At 32.1% G+C, this 24,247-nt stretch overlaps 1 protein-coding gene across 1 annotated transcript in view; it reads right to left on the bottom strand.

The window, feature by feature from the left end:
- Positions 1-24,247, bottom strand: part of LMBRD1 (LMBR1 domain containing 1) — a 107,343-nt gene that overhangs the window by 23,554 nt on the left and 59,542 nt on the right. Inside the window, exons 10-14 of the mRNA XM_012779846.2 lie at positions 10,445-10,509; positions 9,986-10,088; positions 9,322-9,426; positions 7,499-7,648; positions 6,057-6,135 (exon numbers count right to left, since the gene is read on the bottom strand). Of these exons, the coding sequence (XP_012635300.1) occupies positions 6,057-6,135; positions 7,499-7,648; positions 9,322-9,426; positions 9,986-10,088; positions 10,445-10,509 (502 nt within the window). The remainder of the gene's footprint in view (positions 1-6,056; positions 6,136-7,498; positions 7,649-9,321; positions 9,427-9,985; positions 10,089-10,444; positions 10,510-24,247) is intronic.

The following is a 24,247-nucleotide window of genomic DNA, read 5'->3' as shown; positions in this document are numbered from 1 at the left end:
AAGGTGATTATCTACTAGCCACTTTCAATCCTTTCTGTGAGAGCAGTGTGTACAGGCTGCTTCTAAGCCTACCATCTTGGCTCCTACCTTCAGAATTTTCATCATTTAAAAATTTTTTTGCTTAATTCTTTACTACTTCAGCCCATACTATCCTACTAAAAAACTGCCTTCTCAAAGTTTTAAGCTTTAGTAGTTGCTCAATCTCTCTCTACAGCATCAATACTATTGACCTATGACATGATACTTCTTCAATTTATAATGCTATAGTAGCTCTCATTTTCCACTCTTATGTCTTCTCCAATAACCTAGGTTTAGCCTTTTGATCTCTGGTTTTTCTTTATATTTTCTATTACTTTGATACCCTTGTGGCTTCAAGCAATCATTTCTATTATATTATGTTTAAAAAGCAGTAATAACACATTTTTTAAATTTAAAGGACAGATGATGCAATAGTGTTACATTTTTTTTCCTCTCAAACAAAACACAAAAATGTTAAATGTTGAAAAAGAGAGACTTGCAATACAGACACTTGTATTAAAATATTGAATCTCATGACTATCTGGACAACTTTTAACTCTTATTCTTGGGGCCATAGTTTTGCGTCTGCAAAGAAGAGGGATATTAAACTACTTTCTAAAGTAAGTATCAATACACATTTTACTTTATTAATTTTTTCTAATATTATTATTATTTATTCAAAATAATTTTCACTTCTTCCCTTTGTACTTCCTATAGATAATTACAAGCTTGGTTTAGCTTTTAATTTTATCTGCTCAGTTGTTTATAATTCACATAGTTTGGTTTAATAGATCAATTGTTACTTTAGCATTTCCTAACTTCAGTCATCTTAACCACTTGTCCTGATAACATCATATCCTCAAGCTAAAATCTATGATTACTTTTTAAAGCTCCTTTCTCTATGTATTATGTTAGCTATTATACTTAATTAGAATTAACTCTCAAAAATCAAGTTTTGTTTATAGAGATCATTCCATTTCCAGTTACTTTAACATCCAAATAAGACAACACAAGTTTATTTCCTGAAAAGATAAAATAATTAAGTATGACAAAATAAATAAGACTGAGTTAATGGATTTTTAAAAATGATCATTTAAGAATATATTATCCTGCTTTATCCCTCACTATATTCTCCAAATATTCAGTGTTCTTGCCATATCAAATACATTTGTGTCTTTTCTATGCTCCCCTCCCCATATTGATCTCTTTATACCTTGTTAATGAAGGTTTTTTTCTCTGCTTAGAATATCCTCACATTATTTTTGGTTTATAAATTTAGATTTAACTTATTCTTTTGGGCCCAACTGAAATGTTATACTGTCCCCCCAGAAAGTATAAATTATTATCCCCTTCTGCCTTCTCACAGCACTTTGTTTATAATTTCATTATAGCTTGTGCTTTCTTTTTCCTTCTATTAAAATTATTTATTTTCACATACAGCTCCATTAGGCTGTATGCTTCTTGAAGGTAGAGACTGTGTGTTTTCTCTGACACTTTCTCTTTTCCAAAATCTAACCCAGTACTGACAATGTATTTTGTATTCTTCCATTAAGGCACACTGGACTTTCACCTTCCTATTTTGACTGAAATATTTAGTTTCCAATTATAGCTTCAATAATTGTTTTAAATTATTTTATTCACACTTACACATAAATTATGTGCTCATGCTTCTTAAATTAAAGCAATTAAAGACTATAAAAATACAAATATAAATGCTCTTTTGCAGTAACAGCATTAAAACTTGACTTCTTATTTGCTCAGCTGACTCATTTTGAACATGAACTATGCATTACCTGTCAGAATAAATTAAGTAATACCATAGTTTTAAGAGAATTTTATAAAAATAGTAAGACGGGTACATTCTTTAAAAGATTACTGTTAAATCATTCTAGTCTTTCGCAGATTATTTTAAACACAAAGCACTTAAACTATTTTTAGATGAATGATTCTCTTTTAAATCCTAAACATTATAAACACAACTAGGGTTTCAGCAATATTTTCTATATGCCTAATAAATGTCAAACTACCTTATATATGTTAATACATAAAATATTACTTCAAAAAGTCTCTAAATGTGCTTAAACTGATAGGAGATCAATATATGTATTTTTAGAAATTGATGCTTTAACGTCTCCCCAGGGAGGCTATCCTTTCTCAGAAATAATTTGAAATGTAACACTGTAAATTATAATTTTCGTTTCTAAATCTAAAAGTCCTTCTTTAAAATTCTATAAGTTACAATTGACACATAGCGAAGGTGTCATCAAGTGCCTTATGAGTTATTTATATTATGGTATCATCTACTTTAGGTAAATGTTCCCACCAAAATGTCACAAAGAATAGTGATTTTCTCCACATGCTGAGATTGCCTAGTTTCCAGTTAAATGAATACTGCTACACCAGTTTCTCACCATATATGCCATCCCTATCTTTATGTGTCTAATCTCAAGCTCTCATCTGCTTCATCTTTTGCTATCATTATTTAAAGTTTCCTCTTCAAAAACTATGCTGCCATGCCAAATCCAATTATCCTATTTCTAAAATTCTCTTTCAAGTACACACAGGCAAATTTAATGTTTAGAGATGGGCTACAGAACCAAAAAAAAAAAGTTGAGAAAGATAAATCAAACCCATAAACCTAAAGGGCATGTTTTGTACAGCGAAATAACATTTCAAAAGATGAGTCAAGTGAACTATTTGAGAAAAATATCAGTAGTTCAATGGAGTAATTTTAACCACTGTAAATCAGACTGAAAAAGAAAATAGAGAACGTGATTCATGAAAAAATTAAAGTATATCATTTCGCTAAAGCTTACTGATCTATAATATATAAATTCACTCAGTTCAGCAATATAGGGCCATTTTAAAGCCCCTTTACCAGTGCAACATAATTTTGAAACTTCAGTTTGTTTTTATTTGTTTTTCTGCTAAGGTTTCATTACTACTGTAATGATTTGAGGAATAACTTATTCTAAATCTTCAAAGTCACTGTCTGTCCCCTAGCTTAAAAAATTGACAAACCAATTCAACACTAAATTTTCATTCTACTTTCATCTAGCTAAAAATGACAATCCAAAGCACTTCAACTATCAACCCAACCTGTGATATGCTTATACATTTCAAAGTGAAAAATCTGAGACTAAAGTAATTAGTAGAATTAGAAAATTGTGAATAAGTGGGATTTATTTATACTAACAAGATTTTAATGTTATTTTTATAGGCAAATAAAGTCATCTCCACCATACTTGTTTTTCCATCTCATCTCTTGATTTTTCTCCTTTATCTCAGTTTTAGTCTCTTCCTTTATTTCCCTATGGGTCCTAGACTATGTGGTTGGTCACTTTATTCTCTAATCCTCAACTTTCCTTTGCTTTCCATTCTTAAATTTCCAATCCTACACTTTAGTGTTTCAATCCATACCTTCCCCAAACAACCTAAGCACTGATGAAGAATAATTAACCAGTTGTGCAGATTTGTTCAACAAAAATACAAACTGATAATTTCATCTCTGTCTCTTGACATATTTACCTATCATTAACTTAGCTTCAGTCCCTATGCTATTCCCCTTTATGGATTATCTAAAACTTTTGCCACTTTCTTCAACTGTCTAACTCATAGCCCACTTAATTCTCAGTGGATGATGGGAATTTATACTTCACAGCAAACTGAGACAATCATATAGAAATTCTACTTCCTGCCTATCCACAGATGGAAGTAAAAAATTACTGTTATGAGCCCACATCCATGCTTCTTTCCTTGTAATCTAGAAAAAGAGGTATCCTTCATTCTTTCTAAAACAGTTTGTCTTGGTTATTCTTAATATCATATCTTCTAAAAGTGAATGATATTGGTCCATCATTCGTTTTTCTGACATTTTTTTTCAATCTCTCCTTCTCCACTAGTTCTACTCCACTATCCTTTTAAGTCTGTCTCTTCCTAATTTAGAAAAATAAAACATAAAAATAAAAAATAAATTTAACCCTATACATCTTCTTTAGTTTCTCTCTAATCTCTCAGTCTCTATTAAGAATTTCTATAAAGCCTCATATAAACTCAGTCACTACTTCATACTCCTTTTTATTCAATGCAGTTAGTTTTTATCTCCATCATTAAAATTTTTCTCACCTTTTTTCAGTCTTTTTTTCCCTACTTTCTTTATCTGCCTGGCCTTAGATAATGATTATCCTGAGTTCTAGTCTCTATATTTTCACTCACTACCCTCTGAGGTATACCATACAATGGTCCCTCAGTACCTGTGGGAGACTGGTTTCAGGACTCTACTGGACACTGCAGATGTTCAAGTCCCTTATATAAAATGGCATAGTATTTGCATATAACCTATGAATCCTCCCATATACTTTAAATAATCTTTAGATAACTTATAATATCTAATACAATGCAAATATTATGTAAATAGTTGTTATACAGCACTTTTTTATTTGTGTTTTTATTATTGTATTGCTGTTTTTAATTTTTTCCCCTGAATATATTCAATCCAAAGTTGGCTGACTCTATGGATGCAGAAACCACAGATATGGAGGCCCAACTGCATATCCAAATGCTTAGAGATCTCCACCTGAACACTCTTGAGACATTTCAGGTCAACTAATCATTGCTTACATTTCTAATATTAGTATGTATTTTTAATCTCAACTAGTGATACTAAAATTTATCAAACTACTCAGTAACTAGAGGGCCATTCTAGAATCTTCTGTTTCCCTTACCACTGACCTAGATTTGAGTAATCAGAAATTCTTTCAATTTATTCTCTTAATTTCTTTGATCATTTGACACCCTCGTGACTAGTGTTTAGTTCAGATTTTTACTATTTCTCTTGGATTACTCTAGATAGTGCCTCCTTCCCTAAGTGATTTCCATGCTCTGATCTCAATTTCTCAAATCCATTCCTTATATAAATATTATAATTAACTGAAAATAAATCAGATCATAACTTCTACTTTCTTGCTGAAAACTCTTCATTGGCTCTTTAGACACTTTCCAAAACCTTTTATACTCTGATTCTAAATCTGTGATCTCATTTCCTCCCTCCTTCAAACTCCCACCCCTATAATTTAAAAAATAAAACAAAACACTAATAATGTTTTAAACTTTCTTGAACACTTATACAAATTAAGATAATTTTGTGCATTTTTTTCCTTTGTCTAGAACAGAATGCCCTTGAGGGACATACCAGATAAACTCTTCTTTAACTCTGAAATGTGGCTCTGGTATCTTTCTTAAACCTTTCTTGTTTGATTTTTTTTTTGTGACAGTCTCGCTTTGTTGCCCAGGCTAAAGTGAGTGCCATGGCGTCAGCCTAGCTCACAGCAACCTCAAACTCCTGGGCTCAAGCAATCCTCCTGCCTCAGCCTCCCGAGTAGCTGGGACTACAGGCATGTGCCACCATGTCCGGCTAATTTTTTCTATATATATTAGTTAGCCAATTAATTTCTTTCTATTTTAGTAGAGACGGGGTCTCGTGCTTGCTCAGGCTGGTTTTGAACTCCTGACGTCGAGCAATCTGCCCGCCTCAGCCTCCCAGAGTGCTAGGATTATAGGCATGAGCCACCTCGCCCAGCCTTAAACCTTTCTTTTGGACTATTACTCCACAATGGTACTCCCACCAGACAGAGTTAATTGCTTCATCCTCTGGGTTATCCCTGTACTCTGTACCTGTTCCTATTACTGGATCACATTATATAGTTGACCCTGCTACAAAAACACAGAATTTATTTTTCATAATGGTACCCATGAATGATTTATGAAGAAATACACTATATTTGACACAATACCATGAAACTAAAAGCATTTTGAAGGCAATTGTAGAAAAACAAATTTTGCAAATTTTGAAAGAATGAATCAGGAATCCTTAGTCAGAATTGAATACCATAATATTCAAAGAAAAAAGTTACCTTAACAACTCACAGAAAATAGGAAAAAAATGAAAGCAAATATATCAAATGATTAACATAACAATATGAGAAATTCTTTTCTTACCAAGTTATAAACTCTAAGATAATTGAAAAAAGTTGTCTTACCTTCAGGAGCATCTGCATCACATCTCTTTGGCACAGAAACAGTTGAATTGCCTTTATGGTCATCAGAAGTTATATTACTCTGAAAGAAGAAAATATATTCAAAATGTAAACATTAATAAATACATTTGTAGTCACATTATAAACCTTATTTACACTATTTTCTATTAACTACATCTATCTAATGCTATAAAAGGTAAATTCTATGCAAAGTTGAAATTAGAAGAAAAGAATTATGGTAAATTTAACATTAGGGCTTTTTGCAACAATCCTTTAGGTCCTGTGTCAAATTATGGGGTTTCTTCCCAGAACAAACAAACCCCATTTCAAGTCCAAATATGACATCCAAAAAGAAAACAAGTATTTATTTTTAGATGGTGGAATAAGAAATATCTTTTGTCCATGAAAAAGCATAATCTTCCATTATTCATTTATAGAAGAATATTTAACAAACATGACCTCATGAGCTAGATGCAGGGGATAAGGCAGAAAGAGAATTAAAAGGTACAAGAAGTGAGAAATATGGTTTAGGTAACTCATGTCATTCAATTACCTTCATGATGATCTGCACCTTATATGTTCCACCAACTTTATTACTTAATATTTTTCAATGAACTAGCTTTTAACATTTAGCGAGTTTGATATGTTTGTTAGATTTTTGTTTCAAATTATATGTTAAAGACAGACTAGAGGAAGAACAGGATAAAAAAGGAGTGATCTGGGATAACTGGATTAATAAAGAAATACTTCATAAATAAATAAAAAGAAAGACTTCATTAAAGCAATGCTCAAATGAGGCCCTGAAACATGGATATGACTTGAATTGTTAAAAAGCAGAGCAAGAAGTATTTTAGGAAAAGGAAACAAACAAAATAAATGTTGAATAAGATACAATCAAAATATTTTAAATTGCCAGAAAATCCAAACTTACTGTCCTATTAAATCTAAAATCCACAGCTGGCTTTTGAGAGATCAATATTATCAAGAAATCAGTAGAACAGATATAAGGACACCCATTATGTTAAAAGCCCAGTGATCCATAAATATTTATAAAGCCTCTCCTGTGGGATCCACAGTACTAATGAACAGGCATACTGGGTTCATCAAAAATTTTGGAAGCCTTATTATTAAAATTACCTAAAACATTACTTTCGAGGAAGTATCATGAATTCTAATACAATGCTAAAATAAAGCTTAGAAGCTTAGCACTATGGGTTTCATTTAAGGCAGTATTATATTAATATAATGAAATTCCATGTGTTATTTTAAAAAACAACAGTGTGAAACAAGTATCAATATACTCAAATATGGAATAAAAAACCAGTTTTAGCAATATTCAATTTAATTTGATGAGCTAATATTGTATGCCAGCCATCCCAATTAAAATTTGTTTTTAAGTATCACTATCTTTAAAATATCAAAATAATCAAGTTTAAAATACTTACCTCTATTAAGTAATTTTGGCTTCCATACATAACATACTGGGGAGCAAGACTATAAATCATGTAGCTAGTATGAAGGACAATGAGTAGAAGTATCATGCAGAGAAATAAGAGTGCTTGGGGCCTAGTTCTACCTCTTCTGATTTTATATAACTGGAAAGAAAAAAGACAGTGACAATATTTCAGCAATATATTTGTAAAATATTAAGTCCTGCTCTTGTGTCATAGGGAATGATTTGTACAGTTCAATCAACCATCTCTTTTTTCCCAAATATTGAAAATTCTTAATCATTCTAAAAAATTATATGATTGATAAAGACAATGATTTCTCTGTGTAGCTTTTAGATTTAGCTTTATGTTTATTTTTAAATAATGGCAAAGCATCCATATCCAAAGGATCATATAAATGACTGATTAAAACTCAGGACCTAGAGAATACATTAGTATTCACATGGTCTGTTTTCAGACAAACATTTTAAACTTATTGTGTAATAGCATCTGTTAGAAGTTCATAGAGCTAATTATGAACTACCTCTACTTTTATCTAAAGATTAGAAGTATGAGTTTAAACTACAACTATCAGTAATACATTTGTGGTTTTAAATAATAATACTGCATAAGAATAGACAGGTCCCATGTTTATAAATCCATTTCTATGAAATACTTATGACATCCTCATATATTCTGCTATAAAATTCAGTTTATGATGATTTATGATAATCTGACTATAGATGTTTTCATATATATCTATACTAAAAGAAAATGAAAACATAGGATAACTGAAATACAAGGAACCAGGTAATGTGTTTCATTTCAATAGCAGAGCATGCTTTTACTATATTGTAGCACACTATAGAATAACAGACTTGAATTCTAGATATGATGATAATAAGATCACTTAAAAATTTACATTCCCCAGGCTTCCTCATAGCTAGTAGTGGCCATGAGACAAAATATTGAACATTAAAAGGAAAGCAGAAGTCTGCTAGGGATTTCTGGGAAAGTCTTGCTTTACTGATATAGGTGTATACCCCTTCCTTCTACCTACCATTTCCCTTACAGAAGATGGCAGGATAAATGAAGCTGTAGCAGCTAGACTGTGATCATGAGAGAAATACCCAAAAAACTGTAGAGATCTTGGAACTGACACATTTTAGCTACTGAAGCAATATGAGATTTTTTTTCCCCCATAGCAAGAAGTCTTACATTAGTTCAAGCCACTATTTAACTGGGGTTTCTTTTACTCACTGTTGGAAGTAGTGTTTATGTGATACAGCTTCACTTTGAAATTTATATCTCAAAATGAGCATAAGAAGAAAATAACTAATCATATAGTAATCTTTAACTCCTAATAGGGAGGACCATCTTTTGAGCTTCAGTGCATCCACTGTATTTCAATGTGTTTCCATGCAGCCAAACACGAAGGAAACATTTTTAACTTCTGCACCAGGGTTTCTTAACCACGGCACTATTGACATTTTGGGCTGGATAAGTCTTTGCTCTGTACACTATAGGATGTTTTGCAGCACCTGTTGCCCATATCCACTAGATGCCAGTAGCACCTCCTACTTATAACAACTAAAAATATCTCTAGATATTATCAAATGTTTTACAGGAGAACAAAACTGCCCCTGTTTAAAGAACCACTGATCTAGAAAAAAAGCACTTTTATATTCACATGAAGTGAGAAAAAGCTAATATTACCCTCACATTTTGTATAAAGATACTCATAATTTCTATATTCTAAATCTAAGATAATTTGTAATATGGTGATTATGCACCAAATGATGAGAAAAAAATCAAATTATATTATAGTGTATACTTACTCTAATCCAAAAGAACCATATGCCAATATTTCGAATTCCCGCCATTGAAGTAAAAATAAAGTACATAATAATAATTGTTATAAGAATATAATCAAGAGGAAAAACCTAAAAAAAAGATGAAATTAAATTTAACATACAAATTATAAGGGCTCTAGAAGTTACAAAACATTACCTGATAACATTATTCATATTTGGCAAAGGTTAAAAATAATCACAATTTAGATTGGGTTGTTATGATAGTACCAAACCAAAGCCAAAAAAAAAAAAAAAAAAAAAACCCTCAAAAAAACAAACTAGTACCAAACTATTACCAAATCATTTAATAGTTGGTACCATTATCCTAAAAAAAATCCTAAAACAAATTCAACTAAAAATTACATTTATATGTAAAAGACTTTTTTAAAAATGAAAAACAAAAATTACTTGAAAAAATTTACCTTATACTATATAATGTATCCCAAGTCAAATTATGTATAAAAATCTAGCAATATATGAATATAATAACCTTTAAAGCAACATGTCAAAGTGGAAATTATATGCAAATAAAAAATTAAAGTATCAAAGGGCACAAGCATATATCAGAGTATTAACAGGCTTGCAGCATAATAATTTTACGTGCAACGGAATGTTTGCTATAGTATAGAATGACTGATATTTTACTTACCGTTTGTAGCAAAGGCAAAAGCATATTCAGTGGATTACTCAGGTTAGCTCCAAAAATTATGAAACCAGAATCTATTCCAGCTGAATGAAGAGCTTTATCTAAACTAAAATGAAAAATTTATAAAGAATGAAATTTATGTTACACTATCACAGTTTTAATTTAGAAAGAATGTCATCATAACTTAAGCATGCAAATTCATTTGAGTCAAAGAAAACCATGGATAACAAATTAAACCTCACTTAAATATCTCACAGGTATTATTCAATTGATAGAAAATAAAGAAATACTGTCTATTACTGGCCCTGTTAGCCATTCCTTGAGTTAATGCTACAGTAGAACACTTCAAGTGAAATAGCTACTTAAGATGAATAGGCTACACTAATGGAATCTAACACCAAAAAATGTATAATATTACAGGATTTGTATAAGTGATTTAGAAAATGTGTCTATTATACTTACTTTGACAAGAAGAGAGAAATTACAAACAGCAATGCAACAAAGATGAAAAATATTCCCCAAATGATCTAAAAGCAAAAATACATTCATTAAAATATAGTTCTAAAAGTTGGTAGTAAAAGCACAAAACCATTACATTCAGTATGAGTTGCTAGAATATGACAATGATTTAACTAAAATGATCCAATATGCATTTTAATTTAGTATACATTTAGATACATTTCATATTTGTACCTGAATTTTCATTATGAGACTACTTGGCAACATGTACACTAAAGAGACAAAGCATCTGAAAAGTCTTCACTAACAAGGAAACAAATGAAACTTTGTTAGATTAAATACAAGGTTTTTATTCTATTGCACTCAAATATAAACTTTAACATTTACTAAAAAGTACATTAACACTACCACACATACACACAAAACAAAACCATGAAACTCATTGGGTTATATTATCTTGTTAGTTAAAATAGGCAATTTGGAACATTTTCCCTTAGAAGTAATCTTTCTCTCTGGGGTGTGTGTACGTACACACACACACACACACACACACACACACACACACACACACGAGAAAGAGAGAGAGAGAGAGGAAGTGGGAAGGAGGGAGGGAGTGAGGGAAGGAAAGAAATCATATCACAACCTAGAAAAGTCTATACAAGTGATACAATTCCTGAAACACAGTACAAATAGCACTGAAAAATCTGTCATGTAAATTAATGTTTCTGTGGAAAAATGTGTTAAGTATTATAAATAGTGGAATGCATTTCTTCCTACTGTATGAACTCTATATTAGGGATGGTAGAAAAAAAAGGAAGAAAAATATTAGAACTGGGTCTCTAATGAATAGCTTCATAATATAAAAGAAGTTAAATCTATGCTGGCAAAAACCTAGGCTCTTTTTTCCTCTTTCTTCCCCAAGTTCTAGGAACAATTAGGCTAAAGAGTGGGCATGGCCAGAGCAAAAAGAGGAGCCCTGATAAGCTCAGCTAAGTGTTTTGGGCTTCTTATTTGACTGAAATTGGTAAAAATGGATGAATAAAATCATGAATGTTAGGGAGATTTTTAATCTCATTTAACATGATTGCTGAAGTAAATTTTAGAATACTGAGGAGATAAAGGAAGTAAAAATAACAACACAACCTACTTAGCATATAAAGATGATTTTTGGAAGTGATTTTAAACCTGTAATCTGGAGAGTTCCTCAGTTCTGACAAAGTGCTTGTGGGAATCCTAGGGAAGAAGATAGTTGGCAACAAGAAGAGACTACAAAGCCTACAGTCACCTCTTGAAATAGAGTAACACTGCATGTATCTATTTTTCATATTGGGATTTCACATCATAATTCATAATTTAAAAAGGGTTTCATTGCTAAAGAACTTTAAAGTGATTCCTTTATAGTAACAAATGTTCATTAGTAGAGGGCATAAAGGAGTTACACATTATTTTTCTACTAGATTCAGGCACCTATACTGATACCTAGGTGACTAACTAGAAGGCAGTATCAATTATACTGTGGATCCACAAGTGAAACATATTCCTTCCTAATAGCTTGTTAGCAATAAATAGCATGTAGCATGAGGCTGTATAACTGCCAGATGCCAATTAGTAGTAGAAGAACATTACATAGAAATAGCACTTGAGATTAAGATTCCCTTCCCTTGATGTTCATTTTGGAAAAAAAGAAAAGTAAAAAATTATTGTTAGCTATCTTCCAAATCTGTTGGAATGAATGACCCAGAGTTAGACTGTTTAATCAGTGACTTACCAGAACACAGACTAAATGTAAAAAGGATAAACATTTTATAGAGACCAAAAAAAGTATACAATTTAAATATAAGAACTTAAATTAGTATTTATAATGTCAGTGAGCACATTGAGTTGATCCAAATGCTATGTGTTATACGTTAGTTATGACCTCAATTTTGATATAAAAATTAAAATATAAAGGTGACATCAGTGAAAACAGCAGAGTAAAACTTCTAAAAATTTTCTCCTTCATAAAAGCAATAAGAAAACTGGCACAAATCGTCAAAATCAAGTTTTTTAACACTTTGGAAACTGACCTTAAAGCATTTAGCAATCTAGGAGTATTTATTCAAGAAAAGTGGCTGAATCTCAGTAAGAACAAAAAGCATTGTGACATTTTAATAAGCTCTAATCCTATTTCTCCTCTCTAGTGCTGTGGTACCCTTGAAAAATAGCCTGTAAAAGTCAGCAGCCTAACACTAACAGTAACCTAAGGAAGCAAAAAGGAGCTGAGCTCTTTTAAAGTCTCATTCCCTGAGAATTGCCATTATTTTACCTTCCTGGTTCTTCTGTGGAAGATTACACTTGCAAGGCTGTCCATATTTGACTTTAATTGGAGTTAACAGTATAAAAAGCCATTTTCCAGGATTATTTGTCAAAAAAAAAATTACAAGCAATCAATAAACTTCATGACTACAGAGCCAATGGAGGATGGATAAAAATTAACTAACCAAAAAGCTTAACAGAAAAAAGGAAAGGAAAGGAAGAAGGGAAGAAAGAAGGGAAGGAAGGAAACAAACCCAGGGAATGAGATGTTCAGAGGGGCTTTGAAAATTTCTAATATATTCCTGGGAATCTAGGAAGGTCCTATGCTTGCCCAGGGCCGTGTGGATGATTAGGAAAGATAAAAGAAGACTTAAACTCCCAACTTGGGCTGACCCTGAGGCTCTGCACAAACAGGAAATGAAGGCCTGAGGTATGAAGTGCCTGCCTGAGTGTTGAAATCAGAAAGTATGGCCAATATAGAGAGGGTGAAAAAACCCATTTAATAGGCAATTGAGGAAGCCCAGACATTGGACTTATAGACAAAAACTGAAAATTTGCTATTTTAAATATGTTCAAAGAACTTTTAAAAAGCTGTATCTTAAGAAAGAAAGAAAATTATGAGAATGATGTCTCACCAAATAGAGAATAACAACAAAGAGATAAAATTATTTAAAAAGTTAATCAAAATTCTGAAGATAAAAATAATTGAAATAAAACATTCATTAGAAGGACTAAACAACAGATTTGAGAAGGCAGAAGAAAAGTTAGCAAACTTGCAGAGAAATCAATTGAAATAATCTGATCTGAGTAACAGAAAGAAAAAATGATAAAGAAAAGTGATCAGAGCCTCAGAGACAAGTGAGACACCATAAAGCATACCAACATAAGCATAATGGGAGTCCAAGAAAGAGAAAGGAAAGAGATATGAAAGAATATTTGAAAATTACTGGCCAAAAACTTTCAAAATTTGATGAAAAGCATTAATCTGCATATCTGAGAAACTCTATAAACTTCAAGTAGAATAAACTCAAAGACACCCACACTTGTGCACATCAAAAACTGAAAAGAAAAAGAAAAAGAAGCCAAAGAGATTTTGAAAGCAGCAAGAGGGAAGAGACTCATGTAAAAATGATCCTCATTTCCCATCAGAAACCATGGAAACCTGAGAAAGTGGCAAAAGAAATTAGATAAAGCTTGATGAAACAGACATTCTTAGAAAGACTCATACTATCAAAACTGACTCAAGAAGAAAATAAATCTAGAGAGACCTATACTGAGTAAAGGGACTGAATTAAGTTATCAAAAAACTTCCCACAACAAAACTCCAGGACAAGATGGCTTTACTAGTGAATTTTACCACAGGTTTAAAGAGGAATTAGCACAAATCCTTTGCAAACTTAAAAAAAAAAAAAGAGGAGGAAAAGGAATACTTCTGAACTCACTCTGTGACACAAGTATTATCCTGATACCAAAACCAGACAAACACATCACAAGAAAGGAAAACGACAGATCAATATCCCTTTATCCTTGATGAAAATACCTGCCTAAGTCCTGAACAAAATACTAGCACAATAAATCAAGCAACATGTAAAAAGAATTACACACCATGAGCAATGGGATTTATCCCAGGACAGCAAGCTTGGTCAAACATGAAAATCAATCAATACAATAAACCATATTAAAGAACAAAGAACAATAAGAACAAAATCACATGATCATCTTAATAGATGCAGGAATAAAAAAACTGATGAAAGCTAAGATACTTTAATGATAAAAATACTAAAACTAGAAATAGATGGGAAATTCTTCAACCTGTTAAAGGGCATCTACAAAGCTTCCACGGTTAATACCATGTGTAATGATGAAAAACTAAGAGCTTTCCTACTAAGATCAGAAACAAGGCAAACATGTCCAATCTTGTTAGTACTATTCAACACTATAATAGAGGATCTACCCTGGACATTTAGGCTAGAAAGAAAGAAAAGGTATCCATATTGGAAAGACAAAAACAAAAACAAAACGCCACTGTATCTATTTCCATATGATATCATCTTATATATAGAAAATCCTAAAAATACAATAAAACAATTAGAGCAAATACATGAATTTAGCAAGATTATAAGGATACAAGATCAATACACAAAATCAGTTACATTCTATACACTAAAATGAACAGTCCAAGATAAAATTACGAAAACAATTCCATTTACAACAGCATCAAAATGAATAAATACATTTAACCAAAGAAGTATAAGAACTGTACATAGAAAACTTCAAAATATAGTTGAAAGAAATAAAAGACTTGAATAAATAGATATCCACATTCATGAATCAGACTTAATAATTTCAAGATGGCAATACTCCTTAATCTACAAAGTCAATGCAATTTCTATCAAATTCCCAATTGACTTCTTTGCAGAAATTAGCAAGCTGATTCTAAAATTTATATGGAAATGCAAAGGACCAAGAATAGTCAAAACGATCTTGAAAAAAAAAATACAGTTAGAGGACTCACACTTACCAATTTCAAAACTCACTAAAAGCTATAGTAAATGAGCCTACACAGTACTGGCATTAGAATAGACATGTAGCTCAATGAAACAGGATTGATACCAGAAATAAAACCATACATAGTCAATTTATTTCTGATAAAGATTCCAAGAAAATTCAATGGGGAAAGACAGTCTTGTCAACAAATGGTGCTGGAACAAGTAGCTATCCACATGAAAAAGTAGCTGGATCTCTACCTCATACCATATACAAAAATCAATTTACAATGGATCAAAGACCTAAATGTAAGAGCTAAAACTATAAAATCCTTAGTAGAAAACATAGGTATAACTATCCATGACCTTGGATTAAGTATGATTTTCTAGATAAGACACCTAAAGCACAAACAACAAAAGAAAAATGGATAAATTAAACTTCATCAAAATTAAAAACATTTTTGTTTCAAAGGATACTATCAAGAAAGTAAAAAATACAACCCATTGAATGGGAGAAAGTATTTGTTTCATGAATATAAACACTCCTATACTTCAATAACAAAAAGACAGCCCAATATAAAAATGGACAAAGAATTTGAATGGACATTTCTTTAAAGAAAATATATAAATGGCCAATAAGCACCTGAAAAGATGCTCAATATCTCATTAGGGAAATATAAATCAAACCCGCAATAAGGTACTACCTGATACTCACTAGGATGTCTACAGGCTAGCTTATCCATAAACAAACAAACAAACAAAATCAACAAGTGTTGATGAGGATATGGAGAAATTGGAACCCTCATACAGTTCTAGTGTGAACATAAAATGTACAGATACTTTGGAAAACAGCTTGACAATTTCTTAAAAAGTTGAGTTACTATATGACTTATCAATCCCAGTCTTTGATATATACAAAACAGAACTGAAAACATATATCCACACAAAAACTTGCATACAAATGTTCATAGCACCAATATTTATAATATTAAAAAGTATTATGGCCAGGCACGGTGGCTCATGCCTGTAATCCTAGCACTCTGGGAGGCCGAGCCGGTTGGATCGCTCAAGGTCAGGAGATCAAAACCAGCCCAAGCAAGAGCGAGACCCCGTCTCTACTAAAAATAGAAATAAACTGATTGGCCAACTAAAAATATATAGAAAAAATTAGCCGGGCATGGTGGCACATGCCTGTAGTCCCAGCTACTTTGGAGGCTGAGGCAGAAGGATTGCTTGAGCCCAGGAGTTTGAAATTGCTGTGAGCTAGGCTGACGTCATGGCATTCTAGCCCGGAACAGAGTGAGACGCTGTCTCACACACACACAAAAATTATAAAAACAACTCAAATGCCCAACAACTGATGAATGACTAAACAAAATGTGGCGTTATCCATACAATGTAATATAATTCTGACATAAAAACGGATGAAGTAAAGCTAAATGTACATGAATGAATCTTTAAAACCATTTATGCTAAGTGAAAGAATCCAGACACAAAATACCATATTGTTTTTATTTTATTTATTTATTTATTTATTTCTCCTCAGGTAGAGTGCAGTGGTGTCATCATAACTCACTGCAAACTCAAAACTCCTGGGCTCAAGGATTCTTCTGCTTCAGTCTCTTGAGTAGCTGGGACTATAGGTGCACCACAACACCTGGCTAATTTTTCTATTTTTAGTAGAGACAGGGTCTTGCTCAGGCTGATCTTGAACTCCTGAGCTCAAGCAATCCTCCTGCTTTGGCCTCCCAGAGTGCTAAAATTACAGGCATGAGCCACCAATACCAGCCAAAAATACCACATATTGAATGACTCCATTTATATAACTGTCCATAATCGACAACTCCATAGAGATAGAAATATCAGTGGTTGCCAGGGACTGGGGGAATGGGGCAGACTGCTAATGGGTATAAGGCTTCTTTTTGAAGTAAAGAAAATGTTCTGGAATTAGACAGTAACAGTTATAGAACACCTTGTGAATATACTAAAAATCACCCCATTGTACACTTTTAAAGGGTGAATTTTATGGTATGTGAGTTATATCTCAATGAAAAAAATAAGTTATATAGGTCCATAACCACTTATTCATAATTCTGAAATCTAAAATGTTCTAAAAATCAAATTTTTTCTAACTCATTTCTTGATTAAATCTGGCCTAAATTAACATGAGGCTTTTCGAAGTATTTAACCCACTTACTGTGAAAATTCTTATATTCACTGCAGAACTATTAATGTGTTTGAAAGAAGGTATGAGGGCTGATACTCTGGATCATTCAAGGGGTGTTATTTAATATATAATGTACACACCTATTCTAAAAAATAAAAAATCCTGGATTTTATATCTGACCCAAGGATTTTGGCTAATGAATTCTGAACCCATATTGTCACAGATTGAATGTTTGTGGCCCCTCAAAATTCTTATGTTAAAGCCCTAACTCCCAATGTGATACTTTTGGAGATGGCGCCTTTGGGAGGTAGTTAGATTAGATGAAGTTGCAAAGATGAGGCCTTGATGATGGAACTAGTATCCTCATTGGAGATACCAGAGCTCACTTGCTCTCAACCACATAAAGACACAGCAAGAAGGCAGCAATCTGCGTGCCAGGAAGAGGGAGCTCCCAGGAACTAAATCTGCCAGCAACTTGATCTTAAACTTTCCAGCCTCCAGAACTGTGAGAAATAAATGTCTGTTGTTTAAGCTACCCAGTCTACAGAATTTTTTTTTTTTTGTAGCAGCCCAAGCTAAGACAAATATATTGAACATAATCTGTTAAATGCGTAAGCAGAAAAAAAAACCCAGAGAGATAGAAAACAGTTTGGTTGGATTTCAATAATCTGGTGAGAAAGTATATAGACAAACATACATATGAAATGGTAAGGCTAGCTTGAATAAAACAAAGGGGACTCAATGGAGACAGGAAATGTCAGAAGTTGGGGTATAGGCCTCAATACAGAAAAAAGTACACTGTCATGGGTAGAAAGGCACATTTAAAAACAACTAGAATTTAAAATTGAGAACAAAGCTTGGCTAAAAATATTAAAAGGTAAGTCGCATTTCTAACCATTAGTTCCCAGTTGAACTTAAAACTGACAATAGTTTCCTATGAATTCCTCCAGAAGTGGTATAATGCTGGTGTGGGTGTGAGTATTCACCATACACAATATTTGCAACCTGGACATTAGTTTTAGTTAAAATACAACACATCTTAATCAAAATTTTAAATGTTTGTTCAAGATATGATTTCTTTTTATAGAAATACACACAGCTTCCATTCACATTAGTGGCTGTATACTATCATACTTCTTAATACCGGGGTAACATTTCCTTAAGCCACTCTCCTATTGATGGACACTGGTTGTTTTTACTATGTGATTATTAGAAGCAACAGTGTAACAAACTAAAAAAAAAGTTTTTGAAAATTTCATAGACTTTACTTTTTAAAACATTTTTAGATTTATAGAAAAATTAAGGAAACAGTTATAGAAGTTCTTATATATCCTTCTTCCTTACACAGTTTCCTCTATTATTAACATCTTGCATTAGTGTGGAACATTTGTGATAACTGATAAAACAATAATGATGCATTAACTAAAGTCCACAGTTAACAATAAGGTTCATTCTTTGTGTTGTATAGTTGTATGAGTTTTTAAAAATGGTAATGTCATGTATTCACCAGTAGAGTATCATACAGAATAGTTTCACTGGCCTAAAATCTTATTTATCCTACCCTACCTCACCCCAAACTCCTGACAGCCACTGACCTTTATATTGCTTCTATAGTTTTCCCTTTTCCAGAATATCAAATTGTTGGAATTATACAGTATGTAAACTTTCCAGACTTTCTTCTTTTGCTTATCAACATGTATTTAAGGTTTCCTCTGGTTCTATTTATAAATTGACAATTCATTTAATCACTGAATAACACCACATTGTATGGATATACAACAGCTTATTTATCCATTCATTTACTAAAAGACATCTTTGTTGCTTCCAAATTTTAAAAATTATACATAAAGCTGCTATAAACATCCATGTACAAGTTTTTGTGTGGACATAACTTTTCAACCCAATTGGGTAAATAGCTAGGACTACAATTTCCGGATCCTACGGAATGACTATGTTTAGCTTTGTAAGAAACTGCCAAACTGTCTTCCAAAATGGCAGTACCATTTTGCATTCCAATCAACAATGAATGAGTTCCTGTTGCTTTATATCTTTGCTAGCATTTGGTACTGTCAGATTTTCTTTTGAAAGTTTAGCCATTCTAATAGATGTGAAGTGGTACCTCATGATTGTTTTAACTTGCAATTCCTAATGACATATAATGTTGAATATTTTTTCATATGCTTATTTGCCATCTGTGTATTTTCTTTTATGAAGTGTCTGTTTAGAACTTTTGGCCTATTTTTTAATTAGATGGCTTTTTTTTATTGATGTGTTTTAAGAATTCTTTGTATATTTCACAGACAAGTACTTTATCAGATACACATTCTGCAAATACTTTTTACCAATCTGTTGTTTGTCTTATCATTCTTTTAACAGTGTCTTTCACAAAGCAGACGTTTTTAATATTAATAAAGTCCAACTTATTTTTTTCTTTCAAGCATAGTGCTTTTGGTGTTGCATTTTAAAACTCATTGCCAAACCATTATTAACTCAAATGAATCTCTACTCCTAGAATTCAATGCTTTGTGACAAAGTAAAACAAAATTTCAAAGCAGTATGGAAAGAAATAACATAGGGTCATTTTTTTAAAACGATACACCTCCTATAAGGTCTCACTGGTGAATTGCATATATCCATAAAATAATGTTTGTCTATCCAGAAATGTAACAAGGAGTAGAAAGTAAAGTTATAAATGTGAAATACAAAATGATTACTATTGTATTTTATTATTTATGTTGCCTTAAATAAAATACCTATATTGCTTCCTTTTGCTGTCAAGAGCAATGGCCATTATTAACAATGAGGACAGGAAACAAAAAAAGCACTTTAAAAGTGCTTAAATTATTATTTAAGGTGTAGTCATGGATTAGCAGCATCAGTATCACCTGGGACCTTGCTAGAAATACAGAATTTGGGGACCTCCCTCATGCTAACTAAATTAGAATCTTTATTTTAATAAGATTCTCGGGTAATTTTTATAAACATGAAAGTCTTAGAAAAGTTATCCAGAATATTAAATGACTATGACCAAAGGCTGCCAAGTCAACCCATGTTAAGTGTTGAAAAAGAGAATTTAAGAATGAATAACTAGATTTAAGTTTTAACCCAAACTCAACTTTCTTCTCTCCAGAGGCCATTTTATTTTCCATGTCCAGTTCTACACAATGAGTGGCAGTAGGTCCTGGGCCCCTAATTCAAATTTAAGTAGCAAGCAATTAATCTTCAAGGCTTTCCTCATAGATAAAATAAGACACATGGTTTTCATCATCAAATCTTGATAGGACATTATATCAGGAGTTACGAGTCTATGAACTGAATAATATTCCTTTACATGTTGTAAGTGCCCTAGTTCATAAAGTTTTCAAAAATGTCAGAAGATCAATAGTATTCAGATTTGGCTATAAAGTATTATTTTCCAAGTTGCAAACATTCTCATTTTTATTTGTCAATGTAATATCACTCAGTTCTTGATCATGGTTATAATTTTCCCTATTATCTATTAGAAGCAATTTCTTTAGTTCAACATTACTTTGATAAAAAAGATTTTTATAAAACTTGACATTGAAGAAAGGAAATAGGTAAGAATAGAGTCAAAATTCTGGGAGGTAGGGTGGGGGAGACCTAATATAAGTTAAACTTTAAATATTTTTAATTTTGATGTAATAACAGACATATGCAAAAACAGTACAAAGAATTCTAGTATACTCTTTACCCAGATTCTTTAAATGTTAACATTTTACCTTGCTTTATCATTTTCTCTTTTTATATGTAGCTGAACTGTTTGAGAATAAGTGACAGGTAAAATACTTTAAAAATCTATGTCTTAAAAAACAAAGATATTTTCACATAATCACAGTTCAGGAAATTAATATTGATACAACACTATTATATAATCTAAAGGCCATACTCAAATTTCAATTGATCCACTAATGTCCTTTACAGAAGAAAAAAATTTTTTCTAGTCCAAAATACAATCTAGGATCACACATTGCTTATGTCTCATTACTATCCTATAGTCTTGAACAAGTTCTAATTGCTTTGTTACATTTTGAAGTCAAAGGCAGCTATTTTGTAGAATGTTCTTCAATTTGCATTGTCTATTTTCTCATGTTTATATTCAGATTATGCTTTTTTGGAAGAAAACGACAGAGAAGCCATTCTGGTTATTAAGCCCCTCTGAATGCACTGTATCAGTTGGCACAATCACGTCTATTTGCCCTGTTAGGAAGGAGCTTAAGTTTGATCATGCAGTTAACCTGGTTTCAGGAAGGTTTCTTCACTGTAAAATTACTATTTTCCCCTTTGCAGTTAATACGTTTTGTAGTGAGATACTTTGAGAATATGCAAAATCCTGTTCTCACCAAACTTTTACCTTCTAATTTTAGTATCCACTGACGCCTCTTGCCAGAAACAATATGTAGTGCTTGCCAAATGTTGATCTTCTAATTCTGTCATTCCTTCTATATTTATCTGTTGGAATTCTACCATAGGGAAGAGCTTTCTCTTCTGTACCATTTACTTATATATTTATCAATATGGATTCATAGATTATTTTATTCAATGAGTTATCATCTATTACTATCATTATTTTGATACTTAACTGGTCCCAGATTTAGGCAGTGGGAACCCCTACAAGCTGGTTCCTTTTATTATGCCCTTACTATTTATTCTCTGAGCACTTCTTGCTTTCTGGCATAAGATGTCCCAAGCTTATTATGTATTTTCCCATCCATAGTCCTAGAATCAGCCATTTCTCCAAGCAGCCCTGTTCTTTTTCATGAAGTTAGCTAGTGGTCTATTAATTAAAACATAAATTATTAGTACTAAATACTGTATTTTCAATCTGTGGTTTGTTGAATCCGCTGGTGTTGAACCTGTGGATATGGAAGGCTGACTGTAATTGTCTTTTTCCTCTCCTGACCTTGTTACTTTCTGCTTTTATCTTTATTTTATTCCTTGTTCTTTCTTTTGGTTTCTTTCGTCCTTTTGCTATCTTTTGGGGATTGGAATTTAGTGCTTGGACTTGTATCTTTTTGGACTTCCATTTTTAATGATAAGTGTGTTTCAGGCTATAAATTTATCTGATCACTCTTTTTTTAATGTATTCCACAGTTTCTAATGTTTCCATTATTAATTTAAAAATGCTGTAATCTATTTTTATTTCCCCTTTCCTTTCACTCAAGAATTGCTGCATATAAGGTTAATTTCCAGGTGAAATGTGTTAGTTTATTTTGTTATAATTTCTACTTTTAATGCCTTGCTATTAGAGAAGAGTTCTAATATATCTACTCCGCAAAACTTTATGAATATATGATCAACTTTTGTCCATGTGTACTTGGATAGAAGGTATATTCTCTATTATCTAGAGGTAAAGTAAAAAGGTATAAATTAAACTTTACTGATAATATCTAGGTCTCTACAGTCTTAATTTTGTCTCCTTGAACTGTTTTTCCCTGACTATGGTGTTATATTAGTCCCTTATTATTATTACTATGTTTCAATCTATATCTCTTTGAATCTCCCATAGTTTTTGCTTTCATAAAGGTAGTTGCTGTTATTGGCTCACAGATATTCATACCTATTATATCTTCATTGTAAATTGTGACTTTTCATATTTAAATGCATTCGTTTTTGTTTTTTACTAATTGCTGCCATGACAAACTTCTCCCTCTTCCTCCTCCTAGTGGCTTAAAACAATACCCATTTATTATCTCAGTTTCCGTGAGTCAGATGTTTGTTAAGAGCATGGTTAAGAGCATGGTTAAGAGTATGGCTCATCTGGTTCTCCACTTTAGTTCTCTCAGGGCCCCAAAACTAAGGTGTCAATAGGGCTATGTTCCCTTCTGGAGTCTCTGAAGAAGAAATACTTTCATGTTCATTCATTCAGATTGTTGTTAGAATTCAGTTCCTTGAGGTTCTAGAGCTAAGTTTTTATTTCTTTGTTGGCTATCATTTGGGAGCCTCTCTCAGTTTCTTAAGTCTGTTTACATTCCTTACCACATTGCCCTTCCATCTTCAAACCAGTAATGGCAATTAAAGTCATTCTCACACTTTGAATATCTCTGATTTGCCCTTCACGACTTCTCTGTCACTCTAGTCAAGAAAGTGCTCTGCTTTTAAGGGCTCATGTTATTAGATTGGACCCACCTGGACAATCCAGGATAATCTCTTACCTTACATCTATAACCTTACATCTGAAAAGTTCTTTTTGCCACTTAATGTAACATATTCACAGGTTTCAGGGATTAGGGCATCATTGGAGGAGGAGGGAGGCATTCTACATACCACAAAAAGTATCCTCCTTTGTTGCATTTAATGTATTTTGGCTTGAATTCTGCTTTGTCTAATAGGATCACCATCTGCGCTTCCTTATTGTTTCTATTTGTCCAGTATATCTTTAAATAGCTCTTTATTTTTAGTCTTTCTGAATCACTGTTTTAGATGTATGTCTTGTAAACAGTATATAATTGGATCTTGCTTTGTGAAAAAAATTAAAATTTTTCTTTTAATGGCGAGTTAGATCCATTCACATTTATAGATGACTGACACATTTAGACTCAACAATACCTTATTGTTAGATAATTTTGTGTACATTTTCTGTTTTCTTTGCTCTAGGTTCCTCGACTAGGCAAATTCTAAAAGACAGAAAGTAGAATAGAGATCACCAGGGAATTGGGAATTATTGTTTAATAGATACATTGTTTCTGTTTGAAAAAGATCAAGAAATGGATAGCGGTGATAGTTGTACAATATTGTGAATGTACTTAATGTCACTGAATGTACACCAAAAAGTAGTTACAATAATAAATTTTATGATATATATTTACCACTATAAAAAAATCTTTTAAAAATTTGATA

This window comes from Microcebus murinus, chromosome 5 (genome assembly GCF_040939455.1).
Source record: "Microcebus murinus isolate Inina chromosome 5, M.murinus_Inina_mat1.0, whole genome shotgun sequence".
In the NCBI taxonomy this organism is placed as follows: domain Eukaryota; kingdom Metazoa; phylum Chordata; class Mammalia; order Primates; family Cheirogaleidae; genus Microcebus; species Microcebus murinus.
This window is presented reverse-complemented; position numbering and strand designations above follow the sequence as displayed.